This window comes from Chelonia mydas, chromosome 2, assembly GCF_015237465.2.
Source record: "Chelonia mydas isolate rCheMyd1 chromosome 2, rCheMyd1.pri.v2, whole genome shotgun sequence".
NCBI lineage: Eukaryota > Metazoa > Chordata > Testudines > Cheloniidae > Chelonia > Chelonia mydas.
In genome coordinates, this window is record NC_057850.1 from 84,200,992 (window position 1) to 84,218,870 (window position 17,879).

Below are 17,879 nucleotides of genomic sequence, written 5' to 3' on the forward strand. Positions count from 1 at the left end.
ATTCCCCATTAGATATTAACTATACTAAGGTATCTATTGTCATGCAGATATCCTGAGCAATTCATCTTATTTGATTTATAATTTTCTGTAATAAGCACTTTAGAAATAACAGTTAATTGATTAGCTAAAAAGCAAAATCAACAAATTACTACTTCCCAAAAAGGCAGCTATGCTGCTAAGAATGATTCCATTAATCATGCAATGTGAGGGCCTGATGGAAGAAACCGAAAACAGTTTCAGAGGAACAAGAAAGGAAGGGTGGTTTAGTGGTTAAGGCACAGAACTGAGAGAGAGAAAATCCTGACTGTACCACAGAGTTACAGCAAGACCTTGGGCAAATTGCTTAATCTCTGCATCTGAGTCCACATCTGAATAATGGGGGATCATAAGTCTTCCTTTCTCCCACCCTTTGCCTGTATGTTTAAAAGCACTTTTGGAAAGGTATTTATTGTTTCAAATACCTGGTAATATCTTCAGACAGCTGGGAAGGATCTGGAGGGTAAAATTTCACATTAAAGGAGAACTGCCAAGCACCACCTGAAAAAAACCCACAAGTTCAGTGAAATTGCCTACCCAAGTAAAAATGAAGATGTTCACACTGTTAAGTTACTAGCAATCTAAAAGATAAATTAGGAAATATTCCAGTCAAATACTCAGTAATGACAGGATTTATATTCTTCTTCTTGTATGCAATATTTAAGATACCTTCCTGCTTTTCACAGTTACAGTTTTAGGCCTACAGTTCTTTTCTTGCACAGTGAACCGTCATTTACTTCTAATGCTCTGAAAATTTAGCAAGAAAAGAGTCTGTTTACTGAGATTAGATATATTAAAAAGTAGCCTATAGAAATAAAATAAAAAGAAAACAAAACGTGGAGATAAGCATTGGAAACACCACAGGCTAAAAATGAAAATGAGCTTTAAATATGTGACCACAATTATGTGCAAAATAGATAATTCTATCTGTCTATAAACCCCCATTCAGCAGTGTCTGACTGCTGTCTTAGCACACACTCTGTCTCTTTAGCTGGCATAAATTATCATATAGACAAAATTGCAAGGACAAATTTAGAGGCCATTACTGAAAAAAAATGGACCCAAATTTTTAACACTAGGGAAACATTAGTAATTGTAGTACTTTAGATAACTCATGTCAGTCACCAATTTAGGTCACAGGCAATAACTTTACACCTCTTATAAGACATTTTTAATAGGACCTTACTTTTCAGTACTATAGATAAAAAAATACCAAGAACATTCCAAAAAAGTAGGGAAAATTTAAGGGGATAAGGATTCCTAGAAGATAAAACAGATGTCTCATGTTTAATAAATGGCACAGGTAAAAAAGCCAAATGCTTGGCTAACTAGCAAAACCAACAAACAACAAAACAACCAACCTTCTCCCACACCTCTGGTACAGCCTACCAGCAACCAAGATTCTGTTGCATTAATTACATAGCTCTTCACCTATACTACTCCTACAGAGACCCTGTATTAGTTGATCACCCCCCTACACACAACCAATATGTGAGGTGACATTACTGCGGGAATTGAGAAATGGACATCAAGATGCTTTTATTTTCTAAAATATGGTAACCTATTAAAATACAGCACTGAACTGAAAAATACACTTTAAAAAAAATGCCCAACACACTGGTATAGGGATAGCTCAGTGGTTTGAGCATTGGCCTGCTAAACCCAGGGTTGTGAGTTCAACCCTTGAGGGGGCTATTTAGCGATCTGGGGCAAAAACTGGGGATTGGTCCTGCTTTGAGCAGGGGGTTGGACTAGATGACATCCTGAGGTCCCTTAACCCTGATATTCTATAATGATGGTTACAGATTTTTTTGTGGCCACTATGTGAAACAGGACTCCTCTTTAGAAACTCTACAATGTATTCTTTCATGCTAGCACAACTAATAGGTATTTTGCACTGTCTAAATTGTGATGAACATATGTTTTGAAGGTGTGTCAACTTCTACTACTGGATGTTATGCTGGATAGAAGAGAGGAAGTGTTAATGTTGACTATATTGCAAATGCTACTTTTAAATTGCCTTAAAATTCCATAAGTTTTCTTGATCATGTATTTGGGACTGTTTGTTTAGGGCCTACAATGAGATCTGTGTGATCCATTACTTGCCTTATGCAGAAGGCCCCATTGACTTCAGGGCCTTCAGATCTTTAGCCGTACAGATCTCATTGCAGGATCAGCGGCCTTAATTTATTGAATCTATTTGAGAGCACAGATTGCATATGCTAAAAGAGGATGAAATTTAATACTGAGGAAGATAGCCCCAAATCCTCTGTGAAATTTTTGGATACACGCCCTCTTTTGAGAAAGAGGAGAGAGAGAAGATTCCTTTGACAAACAAGAAATAAATTTAAATCCGTATTGTGTGCCTTGGGAGTATGATTCTGTAAGAAAGAAAAAGTATAACAGCCTGATTCTCCTCCGCTTATGCTGGTTTCAATCAAGAATAACTCTATTGAAGTCAATGCTTTTAAACTGGTGTGAGAAGAATGAGACCCAGAAACTCTGTAAACAGTGTTGGCCAAATTCTTTTCTCAAATACTGGCTTGGATTTCCTCCTGCCTGCAGTGGAACTGAGCACTCTTGAAAGCAGAAATTTGTCCTATATTCTCATTAGTATTCAATACGATTATGGTTTTAATCATTCATGAGATATATAACTTGTAAGATAGTTTTATTATTCCAAAGTTCTTAACAGAATTATCCGAACCAAGCAAATTAACACTGTCATCTATGACAACTCTAACTGTTCCCAGTGTCAACCGTAGGACTAGACTTTCCTGCCCTGGTTAGTCTCTTGCTGTCACAATCTTTCATTATCTAGCTCTTAGATATGACACACATTAAATACATTGCCATCAACTGTAAGTAGCTGGACTGCTTTAATTGCATCAACGATCTACATAACTTATCAAAGTCTACAGCACTTTCTTTTCCTGTGATAACTTTTCAGTATCCTATTAAAAATTACACAATGGAACACAGATTTTAATTATTTTTCATTACACATCGTTTTTAGATAATATATATTAACATCTAGGATAGTTTGGAAAAGGTGAAGTTAAAGTATTTTTCGTAATGATTAAGGGAAATTTTCCACACAAAGTTTAAATTAAACCTTTGAATCTTGAAATCGCAACCTACTATTTTAGGGCCTGATCCTAGAAACACTAACTACCAGATGTAATTGCTTGTAAATGCTAGGGTGCTGAACGTGATTATTTATAAGGTGTGTGGAGGAGAATAGTGAAGTTTTCTTGCCAAAATAAAAATCACATTTATAAACATTACATCAGGTTTCCAAAGAGCTATTGGAGGAAAAGAAAGACAGGTCACATTTTGAGCCTAGCAGCCTTGACACAGGGTCCCTTCAAGACATTTTTGGATTACTAACACAGCATACAGCTAAATTTAACAACTGAGCCTTTTAAAATATTCACATGAAGCAGCAAATTGATTCTCCTTGTGAAGCAGTAAATCTTCTTAGGAACAAAGTTCATGTTATTGGAGAAATGCAGGAACGAGATAAAAATGTTTTGGGTAGAGGGATATCTGTACTAACAGAGTTACGTGTTTTGGTATGTGAGACCAGCAGTGCTCCCAGACATGACCCAAATGACAGTAATTCAAAGAAAACAATATATATCTTGTGACCCAGGCCCCAAAGATTATATTGCTTAATGCTCAGTTTAGACTTTTCCCTCTCTGTAAATGTCAAGTTGTTTTTAGCAATGAGACATTTATATTTCATGATCCTGACCAACTGATTGATTTTGTTAGAGGGTAAAAAGAAGATGAAGAAAAACGTCCAACAATTCTTCTACAGACTCAGAAACAGACCTGAATAAATAATATGAAACTTAACATTTGAGATGGGGCTTCATGATAAAAGTGATGTTTTCTCTTGAAGGGGGAGTGCAGTATTCATGGAGACATCTCCAACTACCTGTGGCTCCCCGCATGCCTTCCCCATACAGTACCAGTCCTTGAGGGTAGGGAGAGTGAGGTTGGAGCTCAGGCCTGCAAATGATTGGTAGGTTTGCACCCCCCTGGTCATTCTAACTGGTAACTCAGGCCCAAGGGGTGAGGGCATTTAAAGAACCACATGCTTGGGTAAGGAACATTCCTGCTCCACAGGCTGCCAGCCAGAGAGCTTCTCTTGCAGTAATCCACCCCTACACACTATACCTGCCTGGACTGGAATCTCCCACTGAGACAATATGTTATTTATAGCTCAGTTTAGTGGAGTTCAATTGTCCTTGTCCTCCACTCTTTTTGGGTCTCTGTGCCTTACAGCAGGTTAGACAGATTGTCACATTTGGAGTCAGGTCGTCCTCCACTTCCCTGCTTGATCCAGCAGAGTCCTGATATAATTATAAACATGTGTTTTGGTGTAGGCAGATGATGTAGGTGGATGGGTAGCAATCTGTTACGGTGAGAGGTATTTATGATGTTTTTTGGCTCTTTTAAGGGGGATATTATTTTTAATGTCCGAAAGGCCCCCAGAGCACTGGATGAGATAACAACAGGTATATGGTGTGGGGCACTTCCCTAATTTCTCTCAGAAGGAGATGGCCATGGAGAGCGTGAGAATCTTTTTTGGGTAACCATTAGTTTGCTTGGTGGATTTATTTGTTGGGCAACAAATTAATAGTTAAGTACCAGGTTAACTTGGTTCATAAATGAAGTTGCATCTGGAGGCCTTAAACCATAAATGTTGTGTCAGTGTGCTTAGTAGGATTCTACCTGGATGGTGATCTTTCAGTTGTTACTGCTTCTTTATATAAAGTCACTTACATTGGCAATATGTTCTCTCAAATTGGGAAAGTATGTTAATGTGAAATTCTTTGTATGAGTATGTAAGACTTTTCTCACACCATTTATTACATGCAAACAATGTGGAATACCAGGGAACGCAGCATTTCCAATTGTATACAAAGCAGTGTAAAGTTATTTTTCAATAAATGTTTTAATTTTGTTCAAAAGTATTTCATATTATCAACACTGCTCTCCATATTAAAACATTTCCTAGATCTCCTCACACAGACACATGATTAATTACAACTTACTTCGGATCTGCTTTTTGATTTCCTTTGCAGGGTCCAACCAGTTCTGAAAAGACATTTTTTTTTTAATTTGACTAAAAATACAGTGAAAATTATTTTTAAACATTGATATTAATAGCACTGAAATGAGACAAAGTAATGTTAAATGTGTTCAGTGGCCTTTTAAAAACTCAGCAGCAGATGCCATGTTTGTTGGCTAAATTAACTTCTTGCTCCATCTCTCTCCTTTGGAATACTGTCACTACAGCAATTATTTTACGTTAATACATTTATTTGATTCCTTAGAGGGTTTCGTTGTTGTCGTAAGAACTTCTTAGATCACAGGAACCTGCAGATTAGCTTAGAACACAGGCATCCCGTGACAGCATGTCCACTGACCTTTCATTAGCACACCAGGAGGCTCTTGTTTGCTTAAACCTTGAAAGGCTGGAGGGACTGAAGAGTCTGGCCCTGCTTAGGTACATAAAGAGGAGGAAGGGGACATGAGCCTCTCCTCTATTTGTGCCCCAGTGGAGGAATCAGGCTCTAATCCACTGAGGAGCGCAGATACTGTCTCTTGCTAGAATTTCTACCAGTGCTAGCTACCCAAAAGGGTGAGGTGGCCTGTGCAGTGCCATCGTCAGCAGAGCTTGTGAGGTGTATGAGAGAACTGTACAATACAGCTGTTGAAAGGATGGGGGAACTGCCACTGCAGTGCATCCTCTCTGGCAGTCAAGGAGGAATTATGGCTGCATCACAATTCTGCTTGGCATATCTTACTTCAGCATAGTATCGCTAACCATTTCAGCAGGCAGCATGGTTTAAAATCCACAGTCTGGACTGCTTTGTACCTGTTTTTCTCTCTCAGATATTGGGAGGTTATGTCCCTGGCCTTCAGCATTGTCTTAACCAACACAAATTAATATTTAATATGCATATAGTTCATAACAAAAACAGTTTGTTAATCCCCTAGGAAAAATTCCACTTTCTCCAAGGAAAGATAAACAAATATAGCAAAACCCAAAACCAAACAAATCCCAGAACAACCCTTGCACCTAACCCCCTCCCCCCCAGCCCTTAATAAGCTGGCAGCGGCCCAGAATCAATTAGTCAGTACTCCAAGGTATGAGGCTACAAGAGTATAATATGCCACTATAATTAAGACTGCCTCAGGGTTTCTTTTTAAAGCCCTGTTTTCACATACTTGTAACTCAGGTAACTCAGATGGAAAAATGTGATGTGGATTCTTATACATCATAAAGATCTTCAGCCTGGAAGACGTTTTTTCTGTGTTGTGTGTGGGTGGGGTGCGGGGGAAGGGAGATGAACAAGCTGTTTTTACATTGTAAAATATAAAAATATATGTAGAAATAAAAAATAAACTATTGCTCTGAGAATATCATGTACATGTTTTTAAAATTAATTATTGACTTATTCTAGCCACTTTTGTAAAGTAACTTGAGATCTGTAAATGTTAAACATCATTATTATTAATAATCTGACAGGATCTCTAAATACACACTTATTTTGGCCCCACTTCAGGAAAGCATGACTGTTCAGGGAAGTACTTAAGCACATGCTTACCTTGAGCTTTAACTTAAAGTTAAGTACATACTAAAGTGCTTTCTTGAATCAAGATGGGACCAAGCACCTGCTTAATTGCTTTTTGCATCAGTACCAAAATCCTCATTTTAAAAAGTTCACAAATATAGAAAGCAAGGGTTCTCACTAAGACAGAAAACCACCACATACTTATATGAAAACCTGTTAGGGGACTCTTTTATAATATACATTTTAACCAAGACATATCAAAAGGGAATTAACAAAATACTTTAAAGAAATATTTAGAGGGTTCTCTGATGCGCCTGAGTGTACAATGTACATGTTGTATGGATCTTAGATCATCGTATCCCAGCACTAATTGTGCAATAACGCTCAGGTAAAGATAATGTGAGTCTTGAAAGGGAATTAGCAGCAATAGTGAATCAACTTCTGCCTGTCTGTGTCACAACCTTAACATTAAATAAACCGTTTTTAGTGTTAAATATATTTATGGATGTAAATCTGACTTTCAAGGCAGTATTGGAACAAACCATACTAGAAAGGGAAAAGCTACACGATTAACTTCTCTTACATCATAAATAACCAAGGTAGAAGGAAGACAGGAGAATATTGTTCCTGTTCTTGGGAGGCACAAACAATTAAAATGGCATTTAATAAGATGACATTAAATAAAGATGCATCCTTTGGGAGGAAAAACTAAAACATCAGTTCTGGATTGTAGGTAACTGATCACCAGGAAAAAAAATCTGATGGCTGCATTTCTTATCCCATGCAAACTCAAGATCAATGCCAGTTAGCAAGATTCCAGTACTGTTGATTTTCTTTCTACTTCCTTTTAAATCAAGAAAACCCTAACTGAAGTGTCTTTTTTACCTTTTGGTTTTCCATGTCTCTGTACGTTAGCCCAAAGTAGTCTTTTTCCAAAAGATTCAGATGTTCACATACTTTGTCAAACAATATTTGACCTCTGGAACGTTTCTATGGAAAACAAAAGAACACTTTCATAAATTTCAAGGTAAAGCAACATTTAAATAAACCCTCTTGAGCATAATAAAGTTACGAAACCAATACTGATTTATCTTAACCTACACACCTTTCAAAAACCATTGATTTGGAACTGTACAAAATCTGCCGAACTGGGCTAATCTGCCTCCTGCAAAAATTCAGGTCTCAATGTGGAGTTAAAAATAAATCAATAGATGTAACATTCAAGGGGTAGCTTAGAAGGTTTCTTCTATCTCACCAATACTGGCACTTAATATATTCTGAGCTTATACTGCAGTAGAACTATAGCCTTCTCTATATGCAACAGTAGTAACAAACATTGGTCCCAAATACGCACCTAAGTGGGTTTGAAACCTGTGGATGATGGAGCAAAGGCCTTTGTGTGGATTGAAGTCCCTTCCCCCCCATGAAGTCCTTCTTTTATGTTTACACATGGGGGGGAAGGGGCTGATCCTGCACCCCCAAAAGTCAATGGAAAAACTCCCATTACCATCACTGGGAGCTGGACTGGGTTAAGAAAGTGAAAGAGCAGGATTCTCCAGAATCCCACTGACATTTCTCAGCCCAGACCTCCTCTATGAGAGGATAGTTAGTTTTTTATGCTCATTTAGGACCCGGCTATCTGCTGAGATTGTACCAGTTGTGGTGATGGTTTTGTTATATGAGCATATGCCCCTTACAAAGTACCGGTAGATTGAGTCCAAGAGAGCCATGAGTTTATAGCAACTTTCAAAAGCTGTAATTCTGAGCCAGATAAAACTGGTGACCTGGAGGCGAACAGCTTCTATTAATAAACAAACAGCTGAAGTAAAACTGTTACAATAGTGAGTGATATTACAGTTCAACAGGCAACACTGCTAGGAGCATGAAACCTAAGTCAATCAAATCTAAGGTTTATCAATGAGTATTTTATTTATCAATGAATATTTAAGCTGTATTACGCTGCGTGAGAGCCAGATTCTCGGAGGCACTGAAGTGTCTCCTGTAAACTGTTGAGCACCTGCACTTCCCATTGAGACTAATGGGAGTGGTAAATATTCCACACATAGCAGGAGATGCTCAGCAAATTTTGGGCTGGATGTTAAGAACTCAAATTATTTCCTACTCTAAGCATAAGGTTTAGAAGGCAAAAGACCCCTTTTTATAATCTGCCTGTGTGGCAATGCAATACTCGTTAGTTATGCCTTGTTATGTTATTTAGTCATATCTAAAGTTCATACTACACAGAATTCAAGCAGCATGCTGACCATTTCATCTTGTGTTACATATCCCCCAAAGCTAGACCCTTTGCAGAATCTTCTTATATTAAGCATGAATACCTCTGTTTCTTTGATTCTGTGTGTATATATACACACATATATATGCACACACAACTTTTTAGTTTAACATAAATATAAGCGGAACAGTTTCATTATCAGTAAAATTCAACAAGTATATAAGCGAATAGTAATACGCTAGTACTTGTTGACTTCATTTCATTAGTTCATTATTTTAATGAAAATAAAGAGCACTGTAGATATTATTATTTCAGTCTACTTTGTATGACAGTAAATTGTGTTTTGAGTAACACGGAGTAAATCCATTACAGTCTGTCACTCCACGAAAGCTGGCCATTTAAAGTCTCAAACTGTTTTAGATTTGTTTTAAGTAAATCAAACAAATAAATGAATGTGAATGAATGCTATTGTGCAATTCTCCGCAAAGTGTTTGAGAAAACATTTTGGAAATGGTAAGAGTAGTTGCACATTAACAACAACAAAGTAACACTTTACACTTACTTGACATTTTCTTCTTAAGATCTCAGGGCACTTTAAAAAGGTAGGAAAAAATTATTCCTGATGGGGAAATGAGGCACACAACTGCTAAAGTGACTTGTCCAAGATTCCACAGGAAATCTGCAACAGAGTAGGGCATAGACCACAGGGCCAAGCTCCATAGCTGGTGTAAATTGGCGTAACTCCATTTACTATAATGGAACTATGCCTTCCTATGCCAGCTGAGGATGTAGCCCCAGGGCATTGTACTAGTCACTTGCTTTAAACATTAGATTAAATGAAGTGTTTGGCTATATAGACACTATTGCTGTAGACTTTCAAACAAATATTTATCCTCCAGCCAACAGATGCACTCTCCTAAACCCCAGAATTCAACAGATAATAGAAGTTGGCTGGTTTTCTTTTTAAACTTTATATAGCTTTTTAATTACATCCAAAAGACAGAACCTACTACTGAGAAGAAAGGAAATCAAGACTTTCTAGCAGAAATCTGACAACTATTTGGTTTAAAACAGTAGACCACACCAGGTTTTCCCCACACTGTTGTTTTACTTTTTAATATCAATCTAAATGACGAGATCTCTGAATGGGAGTAAGTGGTGGATTTAAATCTACAAAAATCTTTGTCTTAAGAAAAATAATACAACACAACTGTTACATTTACATGTATTTACATTATGACAGCTCAGTGTCCTGTCATTTAAAAGTCATGCAAAGTCTCAAGGCTGATTCCCCACTCTGGCACTTTGAGTGCAGAAGGTGGCGGCCCACAAGGATTCTAAAAATTAATACTGGCCACTCCAGGCTAGTATTAAACTCCCAAGGTTACAGCTTTTCTCTGACCTTGGATTGGTAGATGCGGCCACCACTCAAGTGCAGAACCCCTTTGAGAGCCCAGGTAGGTGCACTTGGGAATTCTTTCCTGTGGGGTACCCCCAAACCCTTTCACCCCCCCTCTGGGGAAGAGCTGAGAAAAGAAAAAGAAGGAAATCAGCTGTTGTCCTCAGCTAATTAAACAACGTGCACAAACCTCTTAAGACAAAAATCCTAATCTGTTCTTAAAAAAGGTAAATTTTATTAATAAAAAAAGAAAGAAAACATATTAGGGAACTCAGGCTATTGCTAGATTTTAAAAGAGCAATACAAGGGATAAGCACCAAGAACAGCTTTCTTGAGGTCCAGTTTAAAGGTTACAAGCAAAACAAAAGCACCTGGGGTTAGCACAGAGGTATCCAGAAGCCATAAAGAAATAAAAAGAGATAAACCTAATTCTAGACATTCCCTGATCTACTTACATATCCGGGGTTTCAAATAAATAGTTTCTAGGTATGATACCGAGGATTTTTCATACCTGGCCCCCAGCTTCTTACAGCACAGCTGTTGCCCTGCCCCTCTCCAGCCGGTAGAGCCACAGACAGACAGACAGACAAAAGGGGAGTCTTTGTTCAATTTTAAAAAGTTCTAGCCTTCCCATTGGCTCTTTTGGCCAGACGCCCACTCACTTCTTTTTACCTATGCATCACAGTGAGACTTTTTAACCTTTTACAGGTAGAGCAATTAGAGAACAGCTACTAAGAGGGATTTTATAGCTACTGGCTGGCTGGATGTCCATAAAAGGGAGCTACCCGCTCCCCCCTTCATTTATCACACAAGGTCAAAACTGAAGCTGTTTCAGCTGGAGGATCCATGCAGTTGCAGCTTTGACAAAAAGAGCAGCTGCAAGTTAAGGTGTTTTAAAGAAGACATGTGTGAATGGAAATTGCCTTTAATGTGTAGCTCCACTGTACAATAAGCATAAAAATAAGGCAGCCAAGTACAGTTAAAGACCAAACGTGATCTCTGATCACTTTTCTTATTGAAGTGTCAACCAAAAGGCCCGATCAGGGTCCCACTGTGCTCAGTGATGAAGGTAAGAGCAAAAAGTTTGGCTAGCTGTGTGCAAAACTGGATGGTTCATGTTTTAGCTGTTATAAAATGTCCTCTACTTTCTCTAGCCCTTTTCCCCGCCCCGTGCAGATACCCATTACCTACTCAGGAAATCTCCACAGCATTGTAGCTCCATCGGAACAGAATATGGCAAAATCAGCTTCTTGTTACTATGGCAGCTGCTAAAAAGGATGCTGTGATGAGGAGGTGGTTAAGAGAGGCGCCTTGCTGGGACGACATTCCTACCTTCCCATCACATCAGTGCCTGTTGGTATCAGGATAGATGAGCTTCATATGTCAAACCCTTCCATTGCCGCAATCAGATCTTAACAAGTCGCTGTAAATTATCTCACACTGTATGTCTGAGTACTTATATGGCCCTTGTTATACAGTCTATGAATGAGTTCTGGAAGAGGTGCTACCACCTATATCAGAGACCTCCTGCTGCAAACAGCAAGAAAAGAGAAAAGGAGACACATGCTTCCCACCCACAAGCCACAGTCAAACAATTTGTGCAGATTTGCATAACTGTTCATATATTTGCACAAATTCCTGTGTACAGTAGGGCTGGCCATAAAACAAGAACTCCGTTTAATAAAAAATGTTGAGCTTTTGAAATCTGTTTTTGTTCCACACAGGAATGAAAACAAGACCTTTCAGACTTTTCTTTAAAACAAAACAAAACAAAGCAAAACAAACCAAACCCCCACACACGAGAGAGAGACACTCCAGAATAGTCAAGGGGTTATGCACTCAACTGGAATGTGGGAGACCCAGGTTCAAATCCCTGTCTGATTCAGAGTTGGGACATGAACTTGGGTCTCACACTGCAGGTGACTGCCCTAACTACCAGGCAGGACACATACCTTCACCCCTCCTCTCTTCCTCTTTGTCCCCCCATACCATGGGCCTGAGAAACCTCCCTGATGAAAACGTCATTGTAACAGATACATTTCCATCAAAAGTTTCAGTGTCAACAAATTGGCATTTTCTATTGGAAAAAAACATTTCACTGATAAATTCCCAAACAGTTCTAGCACACAAACACCATTAGACGTGTGCGCCTTCCCATTTGAAAATTATACTAATGTGGGGAGATAATTGCATATATAGATAGGACACAGTGTTTTAGTTATATGCCATGTATCAATGAACAAATAAATAAATAAAACAAACAAAACTTCCAGGCCACTATTAATTAATATTATTTTGCAGTGCCCAAAGGTGTGCTAGGCACATTACAGCAGAGATAAGACATGGTCCTGCCCCTTAAGAAGGATAACAAACAGGAGGAGAAGAGAGAGGAGGAAGGACAGTGGGTACAGCAACAAGATCGCAGAGCTTCTCCGTTTATGCCATAATATTTCTAATATGATTCCTATCATCTGTCCCCTGGTGACAAGCCTTAAGAAGTAAAGTAATGGGGGAACAACTGTCTGTTAGTAAGACTCATAACTTAATTCTCTCAATGCCAAAAGTATCAGGTCATTCTCAACAATCTGTACTGATGTGCTTAGCAGAATCAGAATGAGATCTTAAGTCCGTACACTGGAAAATCATGGATCAAAAAAGATATATTCCAATTTCCCTGTCTGCAAAAAGTTCTAGCCTCTAGAACTTTTGCTCTCTAATCCAAGAGAACACCCTAAACAATTCAAACATAACAACACCCTCCTCAACAAATTCTCAAACACATTTCAAACATGAAAGGGATTAAATGAGACGTGGCCATTAGAAGTCACAGAAAAATATTTGCTTAGAACTAGTTTGAGAGTGACTGAGTGAGCAATAGAGTGTATGAGAAATCTAGATTTGGATAATATAAAGTAGGAGAGAAGTTGTGAAGTAAAAAGGTAACTCTTCAGAACTGTAGTTCCAGGTCTACTTCAAAACATACACATACTCTGCTCTCTGAATTCATACGAAACCCACAATTCTCACTGACCTGGGAACCAGAAAAAGCAGTAAATTGGTCAAGAGAGGGTTAGTAGAAAGGGCTAAAAGCAGTAGACTTGGCAGGTCCACACTTGTCAGTGATTCCCATATGCAAGGGAGAGGAGAAGATGTATCTTTTCTTTGTTACCCCCTTTTCTATTCTTGGATCTGTACCTCTCCCTCCTCAAGCTCCCCCAACTGGCTTCTGCAGATCCTCCCATGATAGACAGCCTACCTCTCCCACTCTGTTCCTTTTTCCTATCCTGCTTCAGCAATCCCTACCCACCACTTCACCTCCCTTCTCCCCGGTCACTCTAGCTTCCCTCCTTACCCCTCTCCAGTTCCCTCTTCTTCTCCTGACTGCTTCTCCTCTTTTTCCCATTGTTTAAGAGCATCCCCAGCAGTCAAAACCCACCTGACCCTTCTCCCCTTCCCTGCCCATGAACACACTCCCTATGTGTCTCCGAGCCACCGATTTCTTCAGCCCCACAATACTGAAAAGAAAGGCTGGAGTGAAGGGACTAACAGTATGAAAAATAATGGCATAATATCCTTGTTAGTGAAACAAATTTATATTCTCTAGATACATGCCCACTTGGAGGAAGTTACAGAGGTTTGAAATTCTCTTCAGCCTCTCATACCACAGTATTCATCCAAGCCATTACAGATAGACACACACTTCCACACCTCACATTTCAGCAATAAAATATGAGACTGAAGTAACACATTACTCATCAGACATGAATGAGAAGCCTGAAAATTAAACACTTCAGCCTAGCATTGTATGGACAACAGGCTTACATCAGGCCAAGTATTCTCACTTGTTAACAGTAGGGTACAATTATTGATGTTTCCTAGAGCAAGGAAATAAGGAGGAAGTTTTTGTTCACTTATGCATTAAACTCATGAACTGAATTGTATTTGACAAGATGAAAGGACATAACGGGACACAGTAGAAAAAGCTTTTGTATATTCTTTTGTTCCTTATACATTATGCCATTCTAGTCACCAAAATAAGTATTGTGAATTATTCTCATCAAACTTACACTAGAAAAGCGTTTTTTATTATAAATCTATGAATCAATGACATCAGGGTTGAATGTTATTTGTTTAGGGTAACATCCACCTTGTGCTAGTTTCTTTCCAGGAAATTGACATGGGGACAGTGAGTATTGAACCTATCAATGCACAGGTGGCCAAGTTAAGACTTTGCAAAAGAGAGATATTCTGAAGATGAGAGGTACAAGAGGCCCCCAGGAAGCTAACCAAACTTTCTGTTCTAGCTGAGAATTCTAGCAATAGTTGCTGCATCGTTAGGGCACTTAGAGTAAAACCAATTCATATTCCCTCTTCTAAAATACATGGAATCTGATCCTTCAACACGTTTCTCTTTATCCTTGTCCCACTATCTAATCTTCTTCCAGATTCTGGCTTACGCCATGGTATTGAATCTCTCTCTGGGGGAGTGAAACATGTTGAGCACAGATTCCTACTACAGTTTTTCACTCAACCCTTGTGCTACAGCAACTGGGCTGTCAAACCAAAAGTTACTGAATTGTGACAAGATCCTGCATCTTAGTGAAAGTCTACTGAGGATAGACAACAAACAGAATGGTGGTCCACTGCCTCCAGCAGTAAGAGATGCCATCGTCTTGTTGGTCATGCTGGTGCTGTGAGGATCACAGAAAATTTCTCTCTTCAAAATTTAGGAGGACTTAAGGTATAATAATGGGACTGGTGAGAGGGCAAAAATGTAGCCAGGCAGAAAGCACATTGAGTGCCTTCTCTCAGTTGCACTGAAAAGGTCAGGCTGAGATGGCAGGGAGCTCCTAATTCTGAGAGCCAAGATGCCGCTTTAACTTCTGCCCCGGCATAGGGCGCATGGGACAGGCATGGCATAGCATAGCATAATGTACTCCATCATGCTCCTTTCCCTTCCTTCCCAGATACATCCCCTATGGGGTGGGGATGCGTGGCAGGCACTGGACCTGCGTCTACAAACTTTATGCCAGTGGGAAGTGCCCCAACATTGGCACAGTTAGCTTTGTCATGCCTCACCTTGTCCTTGCCCTCCCCTGGCAATCTACTATTAGTGTGGAGAGCATGGGTCTGCATAGATGCCATCTCTGCTAGCTTTATCCCAGGGGGAAGTTCCCCTATGTCAGGGGAATTTCATGCTGGCCATTTGCATTCAGAATTCATCCCTATAAATTCACACACCATTCATATTTGTATCTACATGTGTGTGCGTACAGTCACTTAAGAGTGAATTACCCTGACTTCTATATACCTGCTTGAGTAGTAGAGTGGCAGGCTACCCCCTTCCTCTATTTTTAATTCACTGCTTGATTACTTTCCCTTTGCAGATTTATCAGAGATAGGGTGAGCAGGTTAGGAGTACAACATAACATTCTCATCTTCTTAGAAATTAAAGCTATTACAGCGGCCAAAATGCCACGTTTTAGAGTGAAGCTATTTTTGCATGCAATGCTGCAGTCTCATGTGTATACAAAATGCTGAACAAGGAAGACAAAAAGCCACAGCCCACTGCAGTAGGCAAGGAATGTCTGTCTTCTGAAGGCAATTAAAAGTGATCACATTCAGCATGAGTTCTATAGGCAAGATAGAAGCAAAGATGGAAAAAACATTACAAAAGGCTAGCTATAAATGAATTTATTTTCATCACTGGTGCCCATCTTCTCCCTGTACGATAACTATGGGGCCAGAACAAAACAGAGTTCAAACACACTCTTTCTGTTCATCGACCAAGGAGCACAGCAGTGCAAATAAATACTGTGGCTATGGGGATTAATTTTAAATTGAAAATGTGTGTGTGTGTCTGTCTCTCTCTCTCACTCACACACACACACTCACCCACAAACACAAACAGCTGGAAAGTTGCCAGTGCAGCCCTTAAGAGTCAGAATTAGCACGAGTGACTTTTAGGTTGTTTATTTCAGCACACAACTGTTATGAAAATTACAGTGGGCATGACCGCTGGAACAAAGACACAGATTAACATCATGCAACGTTGGTAGAAATAATTGGATTTTGAATGATTCTGAGGTTATCAGATTCTCATTCCTAATTAGCATTTGCACTTTCCAGTGGATCTTAACAATATAAACATGTACTTACTCTAATCTTGCATAGCGTAATATGTTTTGGCATGTGGCAGTACAGACCTTTTCCATTTCCTCTCATTCTTTTCAGTGCAGGTCTATTGACCATTTTTTCTCTCACAATGTGCCTTACGGAAAAGGCTAATTTTTTACCTTAACACTAATTTATAGTTTTAATCAATCCCACTGTTTTAACTGGAGTTTTGTCTGAGTAAGGAGGACAGCATTTGGCTCCATAAGTTTTGCAGATTTTCTTATACACTTTCATTTTTGCATTGCAAAAAATCACACGGTAGCCTCTTCACGATCTTTTTGCTAATCAAAAAGAGAAATGGAAAAAGAGTGTGTGTGTGTTGCAATATTGCTGTACTCCTGTTGGGCCCATAATATTAGATGGGCAAGTTTGGTGAGAGAATATCTTTTATTGGACCAACTTCCGTTGGTGAAAGAGACAAGCTTACAAGCTACACAGAGCTGAGACCCGGAGAAGAGCTCTGTGTGGCTGGAAAGCTCGTCTCTTTCACCAACAGAAGTTGGTCTAATAAAAGATATGACCTCACCCACCTTCTCTCTCTGGTACACACACCCACCCATCCACCCCATCTCCCCCATGCTTCACCTTCCACAATTAACCTTGTAGCAGAAACAAGCATAAATCCTTAGCTGGTTGTCAGAAATACTCTGTATTTGGTGTAGTGAGCATTCCCTCCCCTTCCCCTAGCAGAAAGATTTTATTCTCTACAGTAGGTCACTCTCTGAACTGTTGATTTCCATGACAGTCTAATGTCAATACAATTGCACTCGTTCTTTCCTCATACTTCAGAGGTCTTCTACAAAAACTGGGACCAATCCTGAAAAACCTAGTCTTTACTCTCATGATTAGTTATACCAAAGTCAGTGGAACTAGTCACATACAGACAAGTCTCCAGGATCAGGGTAATCACTGTAGTATTATCTGAGTGCCTCCCAAATATTTAAAAATTGAAACAATACTCCCTTCTTTCCCAGACTGTAGAAGAACTATCTTGATGAGTTTACGTTTTTGTTTGCTGTGTGTGTGTGTGTGCGTTTATATATATATAGAGAGAGAGAGAGCGCGAGAGAGAGAGCGCGCGCTATGAAAACTGAATTTTGCATTTAGTTTCAAATGCAGTGAAGCCAGCAATCATTCATATCTCTTTGGGAATTAGCTCCCTTTTCTAATCTGAGGTGTCTAACCTGTGGTCTTAAATTTGGACCCTCAAGGGTAACTATGTTAAGAAGAATATTTGTATTTGATTATGAACTAAAGAGGGGTTGCATGGGGGGAAAAAGTACGTGAAAGTGAGATAAAACATATTTCTCCCATGTCCTTACTGTTTTCCTACTTCCCCCCCCCATGTTGGGGAAATCCCCATCAAGAGATCTGTGGATTATTTCCATTCCACTTGTATCATCTAAAGAGTGCAAAGGGAACAGAATAGGGCAGAGAATCT

The 17,879-nt window shown here is 39.2% G+C and overlaps 1 protein-coding gene across 50 annotated transcripts in view; it reads right to left on the reverse strand.

The window, feature by feature from the left end:
* The window catches only part of EPB41L3 (erythrocyte membrane protein band 4.1 like 3), a 198,643-nt gene that overhangs the window by 45,588 nt on the left and 135,176 nt on the right, over positions 1-17,879 (reverse strand). For all 50 annotated transcript variants that reach the window (XM_043539799.1, XM_043539798.1, XM_043539824.1 and 47 more), the window contains 3 exons: positions 7,515-7,619; positions 5,103-5,145; positions 462-537 (listed from right to left, as the gene is read on the reverse strand). In XM_043539799.1, the coding sequence (XP_043395734.1) occupies positions 462-537; positions 5,103-5,145; positions 7,515-7,619 (224 nt within the window). The remainder of the gene's footprint in view (positions 1-461; positions 538-5,102; positions 5,146-7,514; positions 7,620-17,879) is intronic.